Source organism: Seriola aureovittata, chromosome 17, assembly GCF_021018895.1.
Source record: "Seriola aureovittata isolate HTS-2021-v1 ecotype China chromosome 17, ASM2101889v1, whole genome shotgun sequence".
In the NCBI taxonomy this organism is placed as follows: domain Eukaryota; kingdom Metazoa; phylum Chordata; class Actinopteri; order Carangiformes; family Carangidae; genus Seriola; species Seriola aureovittata.
The window spans coordinates 10505568-10526607 of record NC_079380.1 but is presented as its reverse complement, the minus strand read 5'-3'; the positions used below and the strand labels follow the sequence as shown (position 1 = coordinate 10526607).

Below are 21040 nucleotides of genomic sequence, written 5' to 3'. Positions count from 1 at the left end.
AGGCCCACGCGCTTATTTGCTTCGGAGGGAGGACGTGCACTTCGACAGAACAGCCAGCCTGGAAGTCATCTGAGTTACTGGCAGTGCCGACGTCATCAAGAGTTTAATAACACCAGCGATGTTCATTATTGCCCTCTCCTAATCACAAGTCAGTACCTTATTTACCCAAGCCTCTTCTCTCTGTTGGAGAACAAATGTAATAAAATAAATAAGACGACAAACAAGTAGTGTAATCAGGTATTTAAAAGGTTCATAAAATAAAAATAGTAGGCAGTATATATTATTCAGTATGATTTTATTTATATTGAAGTGGTTAGGCAAAAGAGGCCTTAAACACAACAGAAAAGGCAAGCTTCATTATTTGAGTATTAATTAATAACACCTACCTACAGTAATCATGTGTGACATTGTCTGTCTTGTCAAAATGACAGTGTTTCTATATAAATTGTGCATAACCTACGCCACGCTTATTGCAGGCTGGTTCAGTTTTGTAATAACCAGTAGCTTAAAACAAGGCAAAAATATACATGGTGGCAAAAACACAATTTCTTGTAGTGGGATCCATATCTTACAAGTGTTTCAATGTTCAATGTGCAAGATAATGTACATATTTTTGCCCAAAGAAATCTATCAAAAAAGATTTATCGTGATCATCCTATATAATGTCACAGGCCTGCAATTGATTTATATGAGCCCTTATGAAATTTCCACTTAATACTGAAAAAAATTGAACCTCATGAAAATATCACTGTGGGTATATGGTATGCACATATTCTTCACAATCACACACTCACTCACACACACATACACACATATACACACCCTTTCTCTCTGTCCTCCTCCCTGTTCTCTACCCTGCTCAGTGCTCAGAGGGAGCACTCTCCTTAATTGCATTCCCTAGCCCATTGATTATTTTAATGGTGTTGGATGCTACACAGTGGGCTTCTGGACGACTACACCACATCAAGGTCATATACAGTCTCTAGACTGGAAAATGAAAGCCGTACAGTCACTTTGTTTTACATCTCTAGTCGTGTGCACTTGCCTTACATGATCAAAAGTAGCAATAATTGAGCATCGCCATTGTCTGTTTACATCAGGTTGAGAATCATTACAATTTAATTATCACAGCTTCCTCTAATCCTCCACCACCATCTTCTCTACAATCTCATTCAAGGACTCATGGTCACCTAGTTTGCCTTCTATCATAGTGGACATTCCTTTCATAATTCAGAGGAAGTACACAAGATTGCACCTGGTCTCTGTAAAAACATTTGTGGATCATTCATTAATACCTGGCAGTGTGCCTCTCACTCTAACCGCATTTAGAATGACATTTGTATCTCCGTGTGTTACGTAGTCAGTCATTAAGCTGTCATCTTGCTCTTTAGACCATCATTTTTCTGCCAGCAATTACCTTGGGAAAATTTAATAGGGATGTCCAAATGTGAGCCGTGACCATGGTGATACAGTTGTTTTTCTTCTCCTCTGTGTAGCAGTGTGCTATGTGAAACTTGGTGAGCACAATATGTCCAGATGACATGGTGAATTTAAACATCACAGTAAATGATGATCAGACAGTGTTTTCAAGCATGCATTGTAAAGACACATTGCTGCAAAGGTTACATTCTAAATGTATAGCATTTCATAAAATTATAGCTGAAATGTGAGTGACCAGGATGAAGAGATATTTCCCTACATAAATAATATAGTATACCTTATGATAAGTTGCCACAATCTTTTTTTTATGTTTTACATAAAACTTAAGGTTTTACAATGACTGTCACAAGTTCATAACAGTTTCTGAACTTTAGACGTTTACTTAGGGGTTACCAGTAAGTGTTTTAATATTTTGATACAATTTTCTCAGTGTTTCAGTATTCCAGATATAATTTAACAGACATCACTCTTCTATTTCAGTACTTCACATCTGTAATTTACATTGAAAATGATTGCGTTGTAACATTTGACACAATGCCTGAGTGACTGGCAGTAAATTAGCAATGCCCTAAGGCACTGTGCATATTAAGGATCAAGTCCGTTCCCTCTCCTCCTGCCTCCTCCATCTTTATTTCTTATTTCTTTGGCCTAATCCTTGCCTTTGTGTTCAATTTTTTTTGGTTTCACATGTGCACATTACATCACTAAAACCATCAACCAATGGAACATAAATCTTGCCAACAACTTCCTGTTACCATACCAATTAATATGCATATCATACATGGTAAATATTATATTATACAGTACATTTCAATAGCAAAGACTATTTATACCTTTTCCCACTCAATTTATCAAACCAACAACAAACAGCAAATATCCTAAACATACAAGTCTAGGATAACCAGTCAGCCTGCAGCATGTTTCAAAAGCTAGCTTTGTTTTTATTTTGTTTTTCTTATTTGTATGCTAAAGAGGAGCAAATATGAAAGTCATCCCTATTGGGTATAATAAAAAGAGAACAGAAAACAAAGAAGATGTCATAGATTGTGATCACATCTAGAAAGTCCCTACGACTAATATTGTGTCCTTGTGATTTGACTTATTCGTCAAGACTTCGTTCCCTTCTTCATCCTTTCATCTCTCTCTGCGGAGCTTGGACGCTCTACTCGCTTTGGGCCTTCTTTAGGTGGTCTGGCTCCACCATGACCAGCTGAGTGTCCTCAGTCACCTCCAACAGAGCCGCCATCTCTGGGCTGTCTACACTCACCAGCTCCCCTTCCTCCACCTCCACATGCACATCAAGCCCGTTCTCCTCTCCCCCTGGATGGCCCTCGGCCTCGGTCACCTCCACCATCTCTGTGTTCTGCATCATCTCTTCCTCCCCTTCTCTGATCTTCTTAACATGGAAGGTGAAGGGGGGCACACGGTACACAGTGGACTTGGAGCGAGCATAGACTGTGTGGTCAGGGGTTAGGGACTTTTTCATCTTATCTTTGGAGCTCTTCATCTTCGCCCTGCGCTCCTGGTTGGGGGTCATGCGGGTCCCAAGCTTGCCAATCTTCTTCTCCAGGCTGTGCTTAGTTTTCTCCAGATTGTCACGGGTTCTTTGTCTTGTCTTCTCCAGGTTCTCGCGGGTTCTCTGCTTGGTTTTCTCCAAGTTCTCCCTGGTCTTTATTTTGGTCTTCTCCATCTTCTCTTTGGAGAAAGCTTTCTTTATGTTGTCCACTTGCTGCTTAGTGCTGCGTTGGAGGCGTTTGGTACGAGACTCTTCAATAATCTCCTCAATTTCTACCTCCTCATCTGAATTGAGATTAGCTTGGAGTCCCTCTTGTCCCTCCTCAGGTATCTGCTCGAGGCCTTCCACTGCTTTACCTTCAGCTACTGTCTCGGCTTTGGATGCCTTTGGTGCCTTCACATGATCCTGAGGGAGCAAAATAGAATGAGAAAAGAAAAACAGAAGACTGTTTAGCCTCAGCCTCATTATATCAAGGAACCACAATTTGTGAAATGAATAACATTTTCACTATGACATTTACTACAAAATTAGCAGACGTGGTGCTACACAGATTGTATTCTATGATTAATGTAAATCATAGCATTTCATTTAATATGTCATGTGAAAATTATCAGCCTGAGAGTTAACAGCCTTTGGGTGAGAAATGAAATTGAAAATATGAGCATGATACTTCAGAGATTTGTCATCTGCACAGCTGGTGCATACAACAGTTCAGTGCCTGTAGCTAGTGTAGAGTGCCATCTAGTGGTCTTAGTCATATCCCAAAAATCATGCACCAACAAGGCTACATCCAGTTATTTTACACTTCCAAGTCTTAGAAATTTAAGAACTTGTGCTGACATGTATTGTATGACACACATCCTGAATGATAATAAAACTACAGAGAAAACAATGAAAACCTATACTATCTGCAGCTCTACAGTCATATTGAAAGTAAAGCCAACAGGCATTGACATCTAACCACAGCCTGATTTCCTGATACTGTGCTATCATTTTTTCTATAAAATCGTAAATTCACACACATTCTTTGTTGTGACTTAAAGGCCTTTATTTTCGCATGTCTCTAACAGTAAACAAATAAGACTTTACAGATAAAAATGTTTGGATAAAACATATATTCTCTAAAGCTTACACATGCTCTATAATTCTAATGCTGCTTTCATTTTACAGGAAAGACTTTGTGGTTAGTTCAGCAATAAAGCAGTTTCACACCTGGTCAACAGTATCTATATGTATAAACCCGGAAGTAGTGACAGACTGTGTGTTCTACATACAGCAATACAGAAAAGCTGGCCTAAATTAACATTTGCATTCCTTCCCAGTCTTTTACTTTACGACTAGGGCAAAAAAATATACAATTCAATAATGTACACAGAGTTATTACAAGGTTATCCATGACATTTTCATGTATGTACTACATAACATCACTTGTTCAAGCAACAAACTATACTGCTGTAATGCTGACAGCTGCCAATCACTCTAGCAACCATATTTCTGTGTTGTTTGGCAGGACACTGTCAATTAGGTACCAGATATTCACACACGGAGAAGCAGTACTACGTAAAGAATGTGATCGTCCTAACAGGATATCTGTGACCCCCTGGAGGGATTAGTGGTCCCACCCTGCTGCACCTCAGTGACACATCTCACGACTTCTCTTTGGATTTCATCCTTGTACCAAAACCATCTTCACTGACTATGTAGATACACTCTTTGTACACTGTCAACCATAAATATTTTAATAGAAATATGAGGTTAAATTACCATGGTGGTTACTAATTAATGCTATTGATCTCTGCTCTCTGCTGGAGAGATGAGGTCAAAGAATGTGGTTACTGTGAGCCTGTTGCCTCACACACACTGATTCCCCTACAGAACACGGGCATAGCAGATGTCTGTTTGTCTCAACACCTATTCATTGAGAACCATTTAAAAACAAACAGATTAAGATAAAGGCAGCAATAACCTGTCAAATTAATCACCATCTCCATGTCAACGGCTTAAATTAATGCATCAGCCCTGATGCAAGGGAGGATCTTCATCATCTGATCTCATTTGAAGTGTAACCACTCTTCCTTCCCCCCGCCTAGCTGTTACTTTAAAATTTAATCGCTTCTTCTGGTTCTACTTCCATAGGCTGTATTTCTTTTTTTTTTTTTTTCCCCAGCCTGCCCCTCGCCTACCCTCATCTGGACTATATCCCCTATAGCCTACATGTATCGCATTTTAATGATACATGAAAACATGGTCCCTGAAATAGCACATCCCAACGTATTTTAACATGCAGGACAGTGGGGACAGATTAGACACACATTACTCATAGACAGTGTAGCACACAGGAAACAAGAGCTAACACATAGCGGTAGTCTGTGTAAGTCTGAATACCAAAACGTATAAAACTACAAATTTAAAGAAAATATAGATGTCCTCAATTAATTTAAAAATAGTTTCCAATGTAATTTCACCTATTATGACTATATCTTCTGTAACATAAACGATAGAGACAGTCTTGGTTTGTCAATGACAATATCCATGTTTTCAGGAAAAATGAGACTGAAAAAAAATTAGACTGTAATAAAAAAACTTGCAAGGGTGTGTTTTGTAATGTAAAATCAATAGTAACTTGCAGTTTTTATGAAAAAAAGATTTTAATCCTGATAACTGACTTGTGAAGATAGATAGATAGATAGATAGATAGATAGATAGATAGATAGATAGATAGATAGATAGATAGATACTTTATTTATCCCCTATGGGAAATTCATGAAAGACAGACACCTGTCAGATCACATGAGCGGCACATCTCCCTGGCCAGTTCAAATATTGTCATATAATCCTATCAAAAAAATAAAAAGGACCCTGCCTCCTTAACTGGTGCTGCGTATGGTGTGGGCCTGTCTGACACGCTCAGTATAGGTTTATTTTGGGCTGGCCTTTCCCTCTCTCTGGATTCCATCTACCGTTCTCTGGCAACCAGCCACTGCAGCATTCAGCCTTACTGACCCACCCCACCATCGCCGCACAACACCCTCCCCTCCCCTCCTGCACGGCAACAGATAAACACAACGCTCCCTCACCATGGCAACCACCTCCTCATGTTGTCTCTGGTGGGCAGCGAAGTTTAGCTGGATAAACAGCTGACATCTCTACAACAATATACCAACATGAGGTTTTCAGTTGATGTGAGCCTGTTACAATTAAACTTAAATTAAACACTGCACCTGCTTTGCAGACACTCACACCGAGGAAAGTGAGGCCGATCTGTAATAATAACATTAATGAGAGATATTTTTCAATCCATGAGCACGTAACCCCACTGTGACGTTTTTCCACAGGTTTCATCAGAGCATTGTAATATCATAAGAAACACACTGAATAGGACGAACACACAAAGCCCTGAAGAGTGACCAGATATTTTACTAGAACTTGATGATGGGTTTTAAAGATAAACCTAAGCACAGTAAACATGTACTCACAGAGACATTAAGTACATAAAAACACTGTGAATAGCTGTGTAAGAATTGACTTCATACATTCCTGGCAAAACATGTTTGCTGCTGTGGGGTAAATTTGGCTGCTGGGCTAAAACTGAAAGCCAGTATGCTAAGGTTTCGTTTTAAAAATATATCTCTATATTTATATTTATACAAGTGCATCTCTTGTGTTCCCGTAGAAAGTAAGCCTTAGGAAAGACAACCTACGTAAATACGTAAAAATACACATGTACAAATGCATGAGTGTGAGTATTCATGCTAACACGTGTACGGCCACCCTCACACACAGAGACACAGACAGTTTTTTCCATGAAGCCAAACTGTGAACAACTTTCATAAGAAGTAGCAGCTCTGATCTCTGAGCAGGAAGGTTCCACAGCCAATGGAAAAACAGCAGTGAAGTCATACAAAACAGGTTAAACATTACGACATGGACAAGGATCATGTCAATTTCATACTGTGTCTCACTAAAGCTATGTAAGCAAGATCATGTTTTTCTGGTAACAGGCAAATACTTATAACTTATACCTTAATGGAAATCGAAGCACAGTACATATGGTGAAGGATTTCCATATGTACTCAAGGAGTTTTCTAATGACTTGATTTTTTTGGTGGATTAGTATGGTTACACAAGATTTTGGTCAAATCCTAACATTATTCCATGTCTTTCACTCACGAATGTGTCAAACTGCAACCTTGCGCTCCAGTCATGTATTGTAAAAGCAGCTGTTACATCAGTGCATGATCATTCATTGTAATGTAAAGTAATGGAGTAAGGATGTAAAGTAAATAATGTTCGATAAATAATTTGAAGCCAATATCAATATCAATATCAATATCAATATTGATATAATGGTGAAAACTGCTTCTAAATGACCTCAAACCTTGTTTGGCATTTCTCTACTGCAATTTCTTGTAATGCCAACATACACTGATGCCAATATGTGCAGTGAGCTGTGCAGTGACTGAAATGTATCATTTTTATGAACATTTTCAAAATGTTTCAATCTTTTATTAGGCTTTCATGATTCATGGGAACCTATAATCAAAGAATGCAACATTGCTCGTTGGAACATTTTGTTGTTTACATTCTTAAAATCTGACTCAGTCCACTGTATCTGTGGAAATGGTGATTATATCAGCAAACCTTGTTTGGGTTTTACTGCATGATTACAAACCAAGAGAAGCTTGAGGAAGGAGACGGTAAGTCCATTAGTGTCCCTGTGTTACCTTCCTCTCTCCGCCCACCTACCCGCAGTGGAAAAGTCAGAACTTTGTGTGTTTGTGTGTGTGTGTGTGTGTGTGTGTGTGTGTGTGTGTGTGTGTGTGTGTGTGTTTACTGACAGATGCTGGGGGAAAGGTAACTGAGGGTATGTATGCTCTCCTCAGTGAGAAGGAGGTCTGTTGCTGATGTTTCTTTCCTCCAAGTAGTGTGAATCATACCTCATGGAAAAGTGGGCTTAAATTTTTGGGAACTCTCTCTCTCTTATTTGCTCAGACAAGCCAACAACTGTCTGAGCTGTCTTTCAGAAGGACACACAACACAGGAGACACAATAAAAAAAAGTCCCAGCAGACTGAGCTAAAAGACTCTAGTCAACAGCTATGATTACAATGTATGGAGGAAAAGCAACAGGACAAGAAGACAATTGACTATTACTATATTTATAGTGAAAAACTATCCTTAAATACCTTGAATTCAAAGCCTTCATGTAACAACAGCAATGCTTTTTCACTGTCTAAATATTAACAGCGGCAAAATGTTCTCTCCCTGACTCATACAAGGGCCCAGGGGGTAATTTAACTCACTGACTGTTACCATGGACAACAGAGCAAACAGTGTTCTCTACCAGCACTATATAGAGAGCACAGCAGCTTTGACTAGAGCCACTGGCATTTATCTTTCTCCGTCTGTATAGCTGCTGTTACAAGGCCTTCACTAATCCACCTGTTCCAATATTCTTGCTCAGTTAAATATCATAATCCAGAGTGATCACAGCTATTGGTTCTTACGTGCACAAAAATGACCATGTTTTCTGCTCTGGATGTTTTTTCATCACTATTGATTTTAAGCCAGTTGTGTGGGTCACACTTTGTTGTATGTGCAATCATGAAAATAAATATGGATAATTATTAGTGCATTAAAATAAAATTCAGTTCACCTAATACAGTTCAAACTAAAAACACATGCTATATATGAATGTTATAATGTATTAGATTTAAAAAATGAATATTATTATAAAATATATTTGGTGTAAATATTACATAAGTGTGTTAAATATTAATATTATGTTAAATAAATATTAACTATTTATTACAATGGTGATCTTATTGCATAATGTTTTTGATGAGATTGCAAACATTTAGAAGTTTTCTTTTAGATAACATTACTTTCCTTTTTTGTATTTATAATAACCAGAAGACTATTCCAAACATTACTGCTTATTCAAAACTGATGTTGCCAGCAATTAGGAAATGTAGCAAGATTGATTATTGTTTAGATAACAAATCCATGCACAATAACATTCACGATCCCAACATGCATGCAGACCAGTCACACACCACTCCTTTTGAGGTAGCGTGATGAAAGGCCTCTCTGGTGAATCACAGGAGCAGCTGTCTGATCCTGTCCAGCCCTTGCAGCTGTGCACTTAGCTTTCACAATGAGTGATATCACTGACCCATGAGCCTGTCCAGGGTGGGAGAAGGCCAAACGAGAGATTGACATGAAGCAGAGGTGGAGGTTCGCGTGTAAGAGCCTTGTGTGGGCCAGAATCGTGATGCTTTGATCCTTAAAGAGTGGTCGGGGGCTAAAATAAGTACGCTAATGTGCTCTGGTTATTAATATTGATGCCTCCCACACTCGCATTCATCAGGCTCAAACAATTCACAGAGGACTGCACCAGCTGCCCACTACCTCAAGCATATTGGGGTTTTACACAATGCAAACTCTGTTTCATGACGCGCTCTTATCCCTTTTAGAACAACCTACTCTGGTGGCAGAATGTGTGGGTAATGGAAATATTAACTACCAATCCTGCACTGTCTATGGATAGATTCATTCAAAGAGAGGGCCTCTGTATACACCCCATAGCCACCATGGCGACGTCATGTTTAGTGCACACCACAGGAAGGGAGTTCTTTGGGTTTTCTGTTACGGTGATTTGTGATTTCACACACAGAAACCTGAAGGGGGAAGCCCTTTTCCACAGCTCAGCCTTGCCACATCCATGACTCTGAAACCACTGGAATCCCAGGGTCAGTCCCATGCAAAGGCAGAAAATTTACTTTTCCAATTACGTCTCTGTGTGAACTGGCAGCCACAGTGCTGGAATATATTATATAACTGTCCCTGTCTTTCTAATGGTGCCATTCATATGAAGCCACACTGAAGCGGTACAGTAAGTTTCAGCCAAATCAAACTCTCAAATCTTTCATTTATGTACTTGAAAGATTGACACTAGTTAAGGCCTAGTGCTCTGAGCATGAAGATTTGAAAAAAAATCATTATGATTATTATTATTATTATTATTATATGATTATTTTCAGTGCAGAACATAGAAAACCACTCTGCTGATGTGTGGATCAAATGAGAGCATGAAAAACTTGCCAACGTGAATATAGTACTGGGCTCAGCTTAAGGAAACTACTGAATTACATTAGGCCAATATAATGATTAATGACCAATTACTCCTCCCAAATAACACCTGGAAGGAAGGCATCCAGCCAATCACCCGCAGTGCTTTGCTTGGTTCTGAATTGAGCTATTGTTTGTGTGAGACTCAATAATGTGGCAGGGCCATTTTAGATGGAAAAACTGACAGGTTGTACAGAGCTTTTTTTCTGTCTTTGTTGACCTGGTGTTCAGCTATTTCTAATCTACCGTAACACATCAGCCTTGGTTAAAAAAAACTCCTTTTTAATTTAACAAATCTGTTGTGGAATCAATCAAATACTGAACTGCTGAAAAGCCTTGAATACATTATTTCCTTCCATGAGAAAATGTGTATTATACCTTAAACAAAACTGAATACTATAAAAGAAACCCTAAGTAGACCTATATAGGAATAAAATGAGAATATTATTATTATTAGAATTTTGAAATATAGTCAGATATTTGACCTTCAAAGTTTGCCTCTTGCACTGATAACATCATTTAAGTACTATTTGTATTATTTATAGATTAATCATCCTAAACATCCATGTGCATGCAAAATCTAATCCCAAGGGTACCCAAAACCCACAGGGCGGCACGCCTCTCTCTGACAGCCTATAACTCACATACCAGTGACAATAACAGCAAACCGCCACAGCAGCAGTGGGAACTAGAGACCATCTTGCGATGGGATCACACCAGCTGCGATGCCCGTCAACATGTTGTCGTTGCAACCCTTGAGTACTCAGCAGCCATTACTACATCATTACTACATTATTACATCAGTATTCGGTACTTAAAGGTCGGACCACACCCATCTTCAAACTCAGCCTTCATTTCGATCTCAACTACACACCTGTAAAGTTTCGTGATTGTAACTTGCACGGTTGTGAGACTCTTGCGTTGACAAAATCTGTCCACAGACAGACAGACATATAAACACCTGACAAAGGACTCAAAGCCACCTCTGTGATAGTTTCCGCTACAGTAGGTGTCTACAGGACCACATGATGACGCACGCACACACACACACACACACACACACACACACACACACACACACACACACACACACACACACACACACACACACACACACACACACACACACACACAGACTCACAAGGTGAAAACAATATCAGTCACACATCGTCACAGCTGGGGTAAATATGCCACCAGGGTAACCTGACTGTAGTACTTCAGACTCAAGGTTTGCACAGACCAGACTTTACCTTCACACGCAATGTGTTAGGTTACAGGAATAACAGTTACTAATAATAAATGAACAGATAAAATAAACAAATGCTTTAAAAGACATTCCCAGTGGTACCTGGATATGCAGGCAACAGTTTTATTGGCAGAAAAGATATCCACCTCTAGTACTGGTGTTCAATCTGTCTGTTGTCCAAAGACTGAGCTGTGAACAGCTATCCTTGACAAATCTTCTTCAATTAAAAAAAATAAAAAATAAAACGTTTAGTTCACCCGTAGCATTCAACATACAGTACGCACCCCTGCAACTGAGACTACATGAACACACACCTGTCTCATTTGGAAATATATCCACACAAACATACACATAACACAATTAATCAATCAATTGGTGCTTGTGATTTCTAAATCCAAACCCACTCAATGAAACAGGACACTACACCATTCCATTGCATTGCTGCTGGTGTATTTATAATCAAAAGCAACATAGTGGTTTCTTTTAATATACTGACTCAGATAATTTAGCCAACTTTTAATTTTGGCAATGGCCTCGTAGATGACGGGTATGCCTACAAATCTTGGAATAAACAGCACGGAGGGTATCAGCCGCCTACACGGAGTAGTGATGTGGTATTAGGACACATTTCTGTTTGCCAGCCAAGAAGCTGGATGACAACTACAACTGTTCAGATCGAGGGGTGACCTGATCGGTGTCCCAGCTGGTAAATCCTGTCTGCTACTGTGGGATGGGGATGTTCAGTGAGATGGGAAGGCAGCTGCGGCCTGAGATCAGGCATCAGGGAAGATAAAATCAGTTATTTTGATAGGTCAAAATGTTTAGGTATCTTCTTGCGGACCTTGAGAAACAGGTCACAGCAAAACAACTGGACTGCAAGACGTACTCATGCAAATTTGCTGACTGGAAGCTATTTTTTGGTGATTAAGTGCAACACAACGTGCAACACAAACTAATAAACCAAAGTCAATTAGATACACTAGCAGGGTTTCTACAGGGTTTGCCAAGTTAAATTAAAGACTTTTAAAGACCTTTTTAATACCACATAAAATGGAATTTAATATCTGTTTCACAGTCATACCACCCAAAGTATGAACTATGATGGAAAACCGGTAGGAATGACATAACATGATGATGAGATCGAAAAGTGGCAGTTTTTGCAACAGGTCCAACGGTTTCCCAGCAACACAATGTAAATCGCACATTGTAAGTGCTGTGGTATACTACAGCTCACAGCTAACTCACAGCACTCCAGCACTGCAGAACCAAGAAACAAACACATGTACTAGACGTGTGTATCTATTAATAGCCGACAATAATTATATACATACATGTGCAGTATGTCCACGTGTTGGATTGGCAGGGATCCTCTTTCTGCTGTACACATTCTATATCCTAATGACAAGAGCACAGGATAGGCTACAGTAACACTATCAGCATATCCACCTCCTATATTTCAGACACAGTCTTGCACACTCGATCTGCATGGCACACAGCAAATGAAATGCATGTGAGGATAGTCCAGTTACGCCACACCAACTTGTAGTCCTTACTGAGTCTTAACTGTTTGAAATGGTTGCTGGCCGGTGCAGAAGTGACATGAATGACAAAATGGTTTTTCAAGCAAGAACAATGGTTTTGATCTTTTCAAAAACTCACTTGTGTTTATGAGAGAGAGAGAGAGAGGATCAGAGCGTTACGACACACAGCTTTAGTCAGACACGCCAAAAGAAACGTAGTTCTGGCGCCATGATGTCGCTGATTGCTGCTAAAACAAATGAGATGAGAGGAAGAGACAAGCAGGGGACTTTGACTTTAAAAAGAATAGTTCAACATTTTGGGAAATACACTTATATGCTTTCTTGTTGATAGCTAGATAAGAAGATTGAAGAAAGCGAATAAGCATATTTCCCAAATGGTTGTAACAGGCCATACTCTATCTCATTACTGTTTTCTCTGATCCCTGGTCCTCAGAAATCATTGCTGGCTTACAGTAATAGTGGATTATAGGCTATCTTTAATTCCAACAAAAGTTTTTTTTATATATATAATAGAAGATACTTTATATTTGAAATATTTTTCTTTATCATTTGTGCCATAGTATAAGCAACCTACATGCACTACTGGACAACCTTTTACATGCAGTTGCTCACATGCCACTGAGCACTGGAACTCAGTACTGGCTCAACATAGTAGCTGACATGCAATAGTGAAATGTGGAGCCTTCCAGATATCTTTCCACTCGCCCGGTAAGAGAGGAGCGGAGCAGGAGAGAAAGACAGAGAGGAGAGACAGGAAGAGGACAACATATTCTATGGTAGCAAATAGTGAATGAGCCGTGCCCTTAGTTCAGGATTCGAATTCTGAGTGGGTATAAAAGGGGCTAAATCGATAGTGGGAGTGACAGGGGAAAGAACTGAGAAGAGGGGAGGAGAACAAGTGGGCATGTTGGCAGGAGAAGCACAGAGATGCCAGCAGGATGAATCACAACACTAACTTGGTGCTGCTAGTTGAGTGCTTTTGGTCCTCCTCAGTTGCTTACTCTTGCCTGCAAGAGGTTGGCTAAGTGCTTCATGACTACCCTGTGATGAGGCTGAGGTGTGATTTAAGTCTTGAAACAAAGATTCAGAGAGCTGAAGAGGCCAAAAGCTTTTGGCTGAATCATTGTGTCTGCAGTAAGTGGAATTGAGTTATTACATAGTCTGAGCTGAGTTAAAGGCTATTAAAGAAAAGTGGGCTGGGCCGATGGGGTGGCAAGGCTTGTTGGCTGGGATCTGAGCACTGGAAGGTCTGTGAAGTTGGCATGGAATAAGTAGACTGTAACTGAGAAGTCTTACATCGCCCTAATAGAGTTGACCACAAGGCTATCACTGTCCTTGAACTGCAGCCAAACACCCTGATTCGAGACACACAGCAGCACCACCTCACACTCCGATAGATACACACTATCACATTGCATAGACTTGGATTAATTCACATAATCAAACAGATAATGTGCATTATGAAGCACACACACCTCTAGTTCTGATGGCTGAGTCACAGTTTAAATTAAAGCAAACATTTCCTCTTATTTACTAATTACTAATTAACTGAAATGAGAACTCACACTGGTATTTGTGTTTCATGAACTATGTTGTTAGTACTTATTAACAACAGATCAATTATGGCTGCGATTACAATTATTTTCATAATCGATTAATCTGCAGATTATAATCTCAATCAGTCATTAACTCTATAATACATCAGAAAACAGTGAAGAACGCAGATCATTATTTCTCAATGCCTAAGATGATGTAATCAAATGTCTCGGTTTGTCTGGAGTACCCGGAGAGAAGCCACGCAGGCACAGGGAGAACATGCAAACTCCACACAGAGAGGCTCCAACCGGTGAGGTGACGGTGTTAACCACTGCACTACTGCGCCGCCACCCAGAGACAGTCAATTCACTTGAATAAGAATTTTAAGATGAGGAAAAGCAGCAAATTGTCACTTCTTAGAAGCTGGAAGCTTTTTTTTTTAACTCAAAAAGAAAAAAACTACTTCCTTCCTGTGGCCATCCAGATGTAGAGTTTCTGCTTTCTGCTGAAGTTGAACAGTTTTTACATCTTCCGCAATCTACAGCCACTGATAACTTACGTTTTCACTTACTCCTGCACATCTCCATTAGTTGCTGTTAAACCACTGTTAATTTATCATTGACCCATGTTGCACTTTTCATTCAGTTTACTTTTTCACATTAGTTAATGTACTGTAAAATTCCTGTTGAATGACTTTGCACGTTTCCATGTTTGCACTTTTGTCCATACAGAGATTCTACCTCGCATAATACTTTTTATACATTTGCATTTGTATATTTTTCTATTTACTTACTGTAAATTCAACATCATCACTTTTTACTTCCTCCTCTTCCTTTCCTAACCGTGTGTTGAGCAATTGTAACAAAACAATTCACCTGCCAGGATGAATAAAGTTTTTCTGATTCTGATTCTTAGCCGAAGCATATCTTACTAGATAATTTGTTAATGGTTTCATGGTTTCAGAGTGAGCTTGATCGTCCCAGTTGGATTTTGGAGAATTGTAGTACATTAGTAGACTTCACTGCTGGGACAGCACTGGTTTTCAAGTATGATTGGTTTCCAGGGAATAATTACTTCATTCCTGATCAGCTGGTTCTCTCTAGGTATGATAATAGAACTAAAGCCATCTGCCTAGAAACAGGCACACGCTGTTGTCATTTGTAATATTTGTGGAAAGAAATGTTGGGGCACCTCTACCATACAAGTCTCCTACTGGTTCCTGGGCAGACCATATGGATCATCATATGCAGGGCTGTGCTAACATTTCATAGACCTACCAATTGATCGATTAATTAAGAAAATAATCCACAGAAGCATGGAAATAATCTTTAGTTACTTTTATCTGTTCAAAAAGACAAGCACAACATCCTTATTAGTGGAAAATGGAGCTGCTGCAGAAACAGAAAAGCCCCCAGACTGACATTTACAAATTCACAATTATTATATTACCATCATCAGGCATCATAAAGGCCACATCATCTATAAACCATTTCATCAGACTTGTATTGCTGTTAACAGCTTCCATCTAGGTTTATTTCCTGACAGTTTGCTGTTAGCAAACACTACAACAGGAAATTAGGCCTGCAAGGCTGGACTAAAATACTAAATCTATGGCAATTTGCGACTAATAGGAAATAAGGAAATAAACTTGGACTCAATGAGAATGATTAAGTTTCTCTTGAAGCCTGGGGAAGAAACATGCAGGGAGGGTGTGAAAGCAGGGCTCGACTAGATCACTGGCCATTTGCACTCCACAGAGCTCTGATGTCAGGCTGGTTGCGCCTTGTGCAGCAGGAAGACCCTCAGCTGCTGCAGGGCACTCTCAGTCAGGGGTTTGTTATTCTAAAAGCCCAGCTTCACAACTCCAGAGAGACACCGACCAGGAGTAGGGGAAAAGGTTCGACAGTTGTACCTAACACACAGCCCAAAATGTAAGTGCAATCCTTTAACTAGAATGAAGACGCAGGATTAGAGACGTACCACACTGGTTCATATTTCAGTCTCATGAGAAACCACAGGAACACCATTGTTGCAGTGTTACTCAAATGTATAAAGATAGACTGAATATTTTTATGCACATCAGATTTGTACTGGTGGAATGCAACTAAGTACATTTACTCAATTACTGTAATTAAGTCAAATTTTATTTTGAGTGTATTATTATTTATTTTGTATTTTATTTGAGTATTCTTATTTTATGCTTCTTCATACTTTTATACTCCATGGAATTTTGGAGGCAAATATTGTAGATTTCTCTTCACTACATTTATTTGACAGCATTAGTCACTTTGAAGATTAATTTTATTGATACAAAATATAATCAACTAATAAATGATGTTGTATTATTGAATTAAGCTACCCAATAGTACATCAAGTTGTTCAAATTAGCCTAATCTTTTCCATCTGCAAAATATGTGATGCAGTGGACAAAATCAAAAGTTATAGCTAAATATGATTCAGAAATGGGGTATTTGGAATAATGAGTACTTTTACTTTTTGTACTAATGTGCTAATATTTCAGCTAGTAAAATTTTGAATAGAGAACTTTTACTTAACTAAAAGTAGCAACAGCACAGTGGAGAAATACTCTGTTACAAGTACAAGAATCTGAATACTTCCTCCACCGCTGGTGATACGACTTCACTGCCACACCCTGCTGTTGCCGGGGATCCTGCGTGCCACCATCATTGCAGGTTTAATTATAAAGCATCACTGTCAAAGCCTTTCCGGCTAGAAATCCTGAAGTATGTGGCTATTCTCAGAGTGCACAGACAGAATGACAGGAGGGAAAAATACAGCACCTGCAGTTAAGAGTCAGTATCAGCTTCACAAAGCAGAGTGTGAGGTCCAACACAGCAAAAGTAACGCTATGAAAATGTTTCACTTGTCTTACTCAAATTCTAGCCCCACTTGACATTGGCACTGTAGGTGAAAGCCAATATTGGTGAGGAATGGCCACACACACGCACGCACCTACACACACATGCTGGGATCACTATACTTGTGAGGACTCTGGACTACCTTACATTAATTCCATGGACGTTTACCGTAACCTTAACCATAACCTCTACATGCCTAAGCCTGACCCTGATCTCATCCTTCAATTAATTCTAATTCTAAATGTATCCCACCCTAATACATTAACACACAAACAGACAGTGGAAAGTGGTGAAACCTGACTGAGAGCCAGTGTTGATTTGCAATGCTGCCAATATCTGACCAGCCAGTCGGTCAGTCAGATAAACCAGACACGGTGCAGCCATCCTTTGGCAGTTAATAGACCGTGGGAGCCCAAAACAGCTACTGCAACATGGAAGCTACAGCTCTTACAACTGCTTTGTTAACGTGACAGTCACCAAGTTTAGAAAGCGATAAGAGCATTACTTTTGCTATAATACCAACAGGAAGTGGTTTGCGCTGTGTCTGTCGAAGCACACGCCAAACTAGAAACTCAGAATAGAAACATTAAATTTTCAAACTCTATAAAACAGTGCAAGATCTTGAAATGAGTTTCACATTTGCAAACTGTCGACCCCTTTTTATGTACAGTATCCTTGACTGGCAATTGCAATTGGAAAGGCTAGTAGACTACACAGTGACACAAACAGCAAGAGGCACCTGCTTTGCAGAGTAATTTATTAAGGCCTAGTGTCTATGATTGGATTTCTGCTAGATGCCGATAGTGTAACATGCTCCCACAGTGGACATCCCAGAAGGGGGACGTGAAAAAGTCTGTGCCTGCCAGTGGAGATCCTGAAGTAAGCTCCACTCACGAGAGGCCCACAACTCTCAAATTCACTGTTACTAATGTTTTTTTAAAGACAGTCTTCTCTCTGTACCAGCTTTGAAGTGGTGTGCATGAGGTGACTACCACTTACAGTTTCTCATGCGGCCGTGTGATTTGTGGTGTAATGACAAATTCCAGATGAAAAGCTGCTGCTGTGCATGCTGTAAGCTGCAAGCTGCAGGGTCACCAGCCAGACATGACAGCACGTCCTGCTAAAAAAAGAGTTGCTCAACAAGTCTCAAATGCACAACGGTAGTTCTGAAGGAGAAGCAACCATGCTCCCTAAGAAAACTGACCATGCCCTAATATGAACACTTGTGAATCCCACTTCTGAGAAATCTTCATAATAAAAACTACATCTTCATCTTACTGCAGCCTGCCAACTTTCTGTCCTCTGAGCACTCAGAGGCTGGGTGTTGGTTTTGTCTCAAGTGGCTCCTCATGCCAGTGTTTATAGGGCTTATATTTTTATTTACACCCACTAGTCTTTATATAGTTTCGTTGGGTAATCATGAAGTCCTGTGGAGTGGGAGAGGTCACTACCTGCCTTATTTTTCCATTGGAAGCTACTGGTATTCCCTTCACTGGAGAGAGAGGAGGAGCCCGCCTCTCACTGAGCATGGTCACAAATTGTACAACAGCTTCTAAACAGAGGAGTGCAGTGTCTGATACTTCGTAAATATTACAGCCTTGTGTACGTTTAAGGAAAAAGTGATTCTGAAATTTATGTCATGGAAACCACAGAAGTTAAACCATGCAATCAGCTGGCAGTTTATTAGGAACACCTAGTGAATACTGGTGCAGTCTAATCCAGCAGTCCTGCCATAAATCCTACCTCCATGGCAGTTTTAATGTTCAGTTTGTGTTGAAACAGTTTTATAGAGGTGCTAATTGTACTTTATGGCCATTTATAAGGACAATACGTTTCTAGTATTTTTACCCACCCCCAACAGAAACACCTCTCTGAATAATGCAATACAGCTCAATTACATGAAGGTAGGGTTTATTTCAGGGCCCCTTTTCATTTGCACTAACAAGGGTGATCTTGTGCCACAGTGTGACTCTAACTCTCTCTGATGAGATGATGTCAAACATTTGTAGCTTTTCAGGTGCATTTCACACTTCCTCCCAACTTTCCTTTGTGATATGGGGAATGCAACACACCCCTTTTCTGGGCCAACATGTCATTTTAGCGTATTCACATTAATAGTCACATGTGAACTATTAATCATGTTATTTTTTTTAAATGATTTTCTGATCAACACATTCTCAAATATTTCTTTCTATTACATGATGAAAATAACAAAAGAACAAGCTCATATACCCCCCACCCCATCACCTGGTAGATGAGGACTTTGAAGTTGCGTCTCTTGAGCAGCTCGTTCTCGTTGCTCTCCAGCTTTTTGATCTGGCCCGCCTGCTTCTCCAGGTTGCTGCGCACCGTCTTGACGTTGACACTGACTTTGCGTACCTTGTCCAGCATTTTGTTGACAGTGTTGGCAGTGCCAATGTGGTTCTTGGACAACTTAGACAGCTCCCCTTGGATGGTCGACACTGACTTCTCCATGGCCTCCTGCCGGGCCTCGAGACCATTCTGGGTCTGCTGGATCTGGTCTACCACCCCGATAATCTTGTCTAGCAGGGACAGAACCATGACCCCGTTCATCTGGGCTTCACTCTTGCCTCCAGAGCCAGCAGCCAGCACCAGGTCCACCTCCTCAGCAGGGTCATCATCATCATCATCTACTGCCGGCTCGGTGGCAGCACCTACCAGAGCGACCTCTTCATCATCATAAGGCACCTCTGCTAGGGCTTTGTGCTCCTTCTTGACACCTGTATCCGCCATGGCTGTCAGCTCCAAATACAAACCACTTGCTCACTCACTACAGATAAAAATACACGACTGAAAAACAACCTACAGGAGCTACACTGCACAGAATTCAGTCCCTGATCCTTTTTCCTTTTCTTTCGGACAACTTTCTCTACCACTTGTTTGCCTCTTCCTAAACTACTTTACACTTTAACTTTCTCTTCACCCTCAGTCTCTCACACTCTATCCTCTCTGTGTCTCTCTGCCTCTGCTCTGGGATGCCAGCCAGCCAAGGGGAGTAGGGCCTCTCACAGCTGAGGCATGTGTGCCCTGACTCAAATGCCTCTGCTCCCTGTGAAACCACCCCATCAAACTTTTCCCTTCCTACAAACCCCCCCATTCCCCCACCCCTGGCTTCCCCTGCCGCTGGGGCTCCACCCCATTCTGTCCCCAAGCACAGAGCAGCATATCTCCAGACTCCACCTCCTATGGTGACATGACACTCCTCCCTAACAGGGAGAGGTGAGGGCCACCGGAGGCAAGATCCAGTCCCACAAAAAACATCAGTTTTTAAAGGCATTAAAGTTTTCCATGGAAAAAGTACATTGGACAGTGTGTGTAACAGCTGAGCTCTCTGTGTACAATTCTGAAGTTTTAGCTACTAATTCATTATAATCCATCTTTCAGCCTGCTGTTATTTTTAACAAAAACACTCAGCAAGAGCTGCATATATTGATATTATACTTATTTATATTCTATTGGTATATATGGGGGTGATAGTTGATCACAATGTATTTACGATGATTGTTACACAAAAACCTTCAAAATACCAAATTATGCAACCAAAAATAAACTACTGTAATTCATTATAGTAATTCTCATCACTGTCATATTTTTGGTTAAATTGACTGGATTGCACAACTCCATGAATCACACCAAATTGTGAATGAATTTTGGACAACATCTACACACTACTGTGATTTGAATGTCATTTGCAATATTATATTGCAAACCAAAAATTCAGTTGAATTCTA

The 21040-nt window shown here is 40.1% G+C and overlaps 1 protein-coding gene across 1 annotated transcript; it reads right to left on the bottom strand.

Annotated features, from left to right (window-relative positions):
- Positions 1-278: 278 nt before the first annotated feature.
- Positions 279-20380, bottom strand: cavin1a (caveolae associated protein 1a). The gene is made up of 2 exons (XM_056402183.1): positions 19536-20380; positions 279-3361 (listed from the first exon to the last, which is right to left on the bottom strand). Exons 1-2 carry the CDS (start codon positions 20040-20042, stop codon positions 2603-2605), a joined length of 1266 nt encoding a protein of 421 aa, XP_056258158.1. The 5' UTR covers positions 20043-20380; the 3' UTR covers positions 279-2602.
- Positions 20381-21040: the final 660 nt, after the last annotated feature.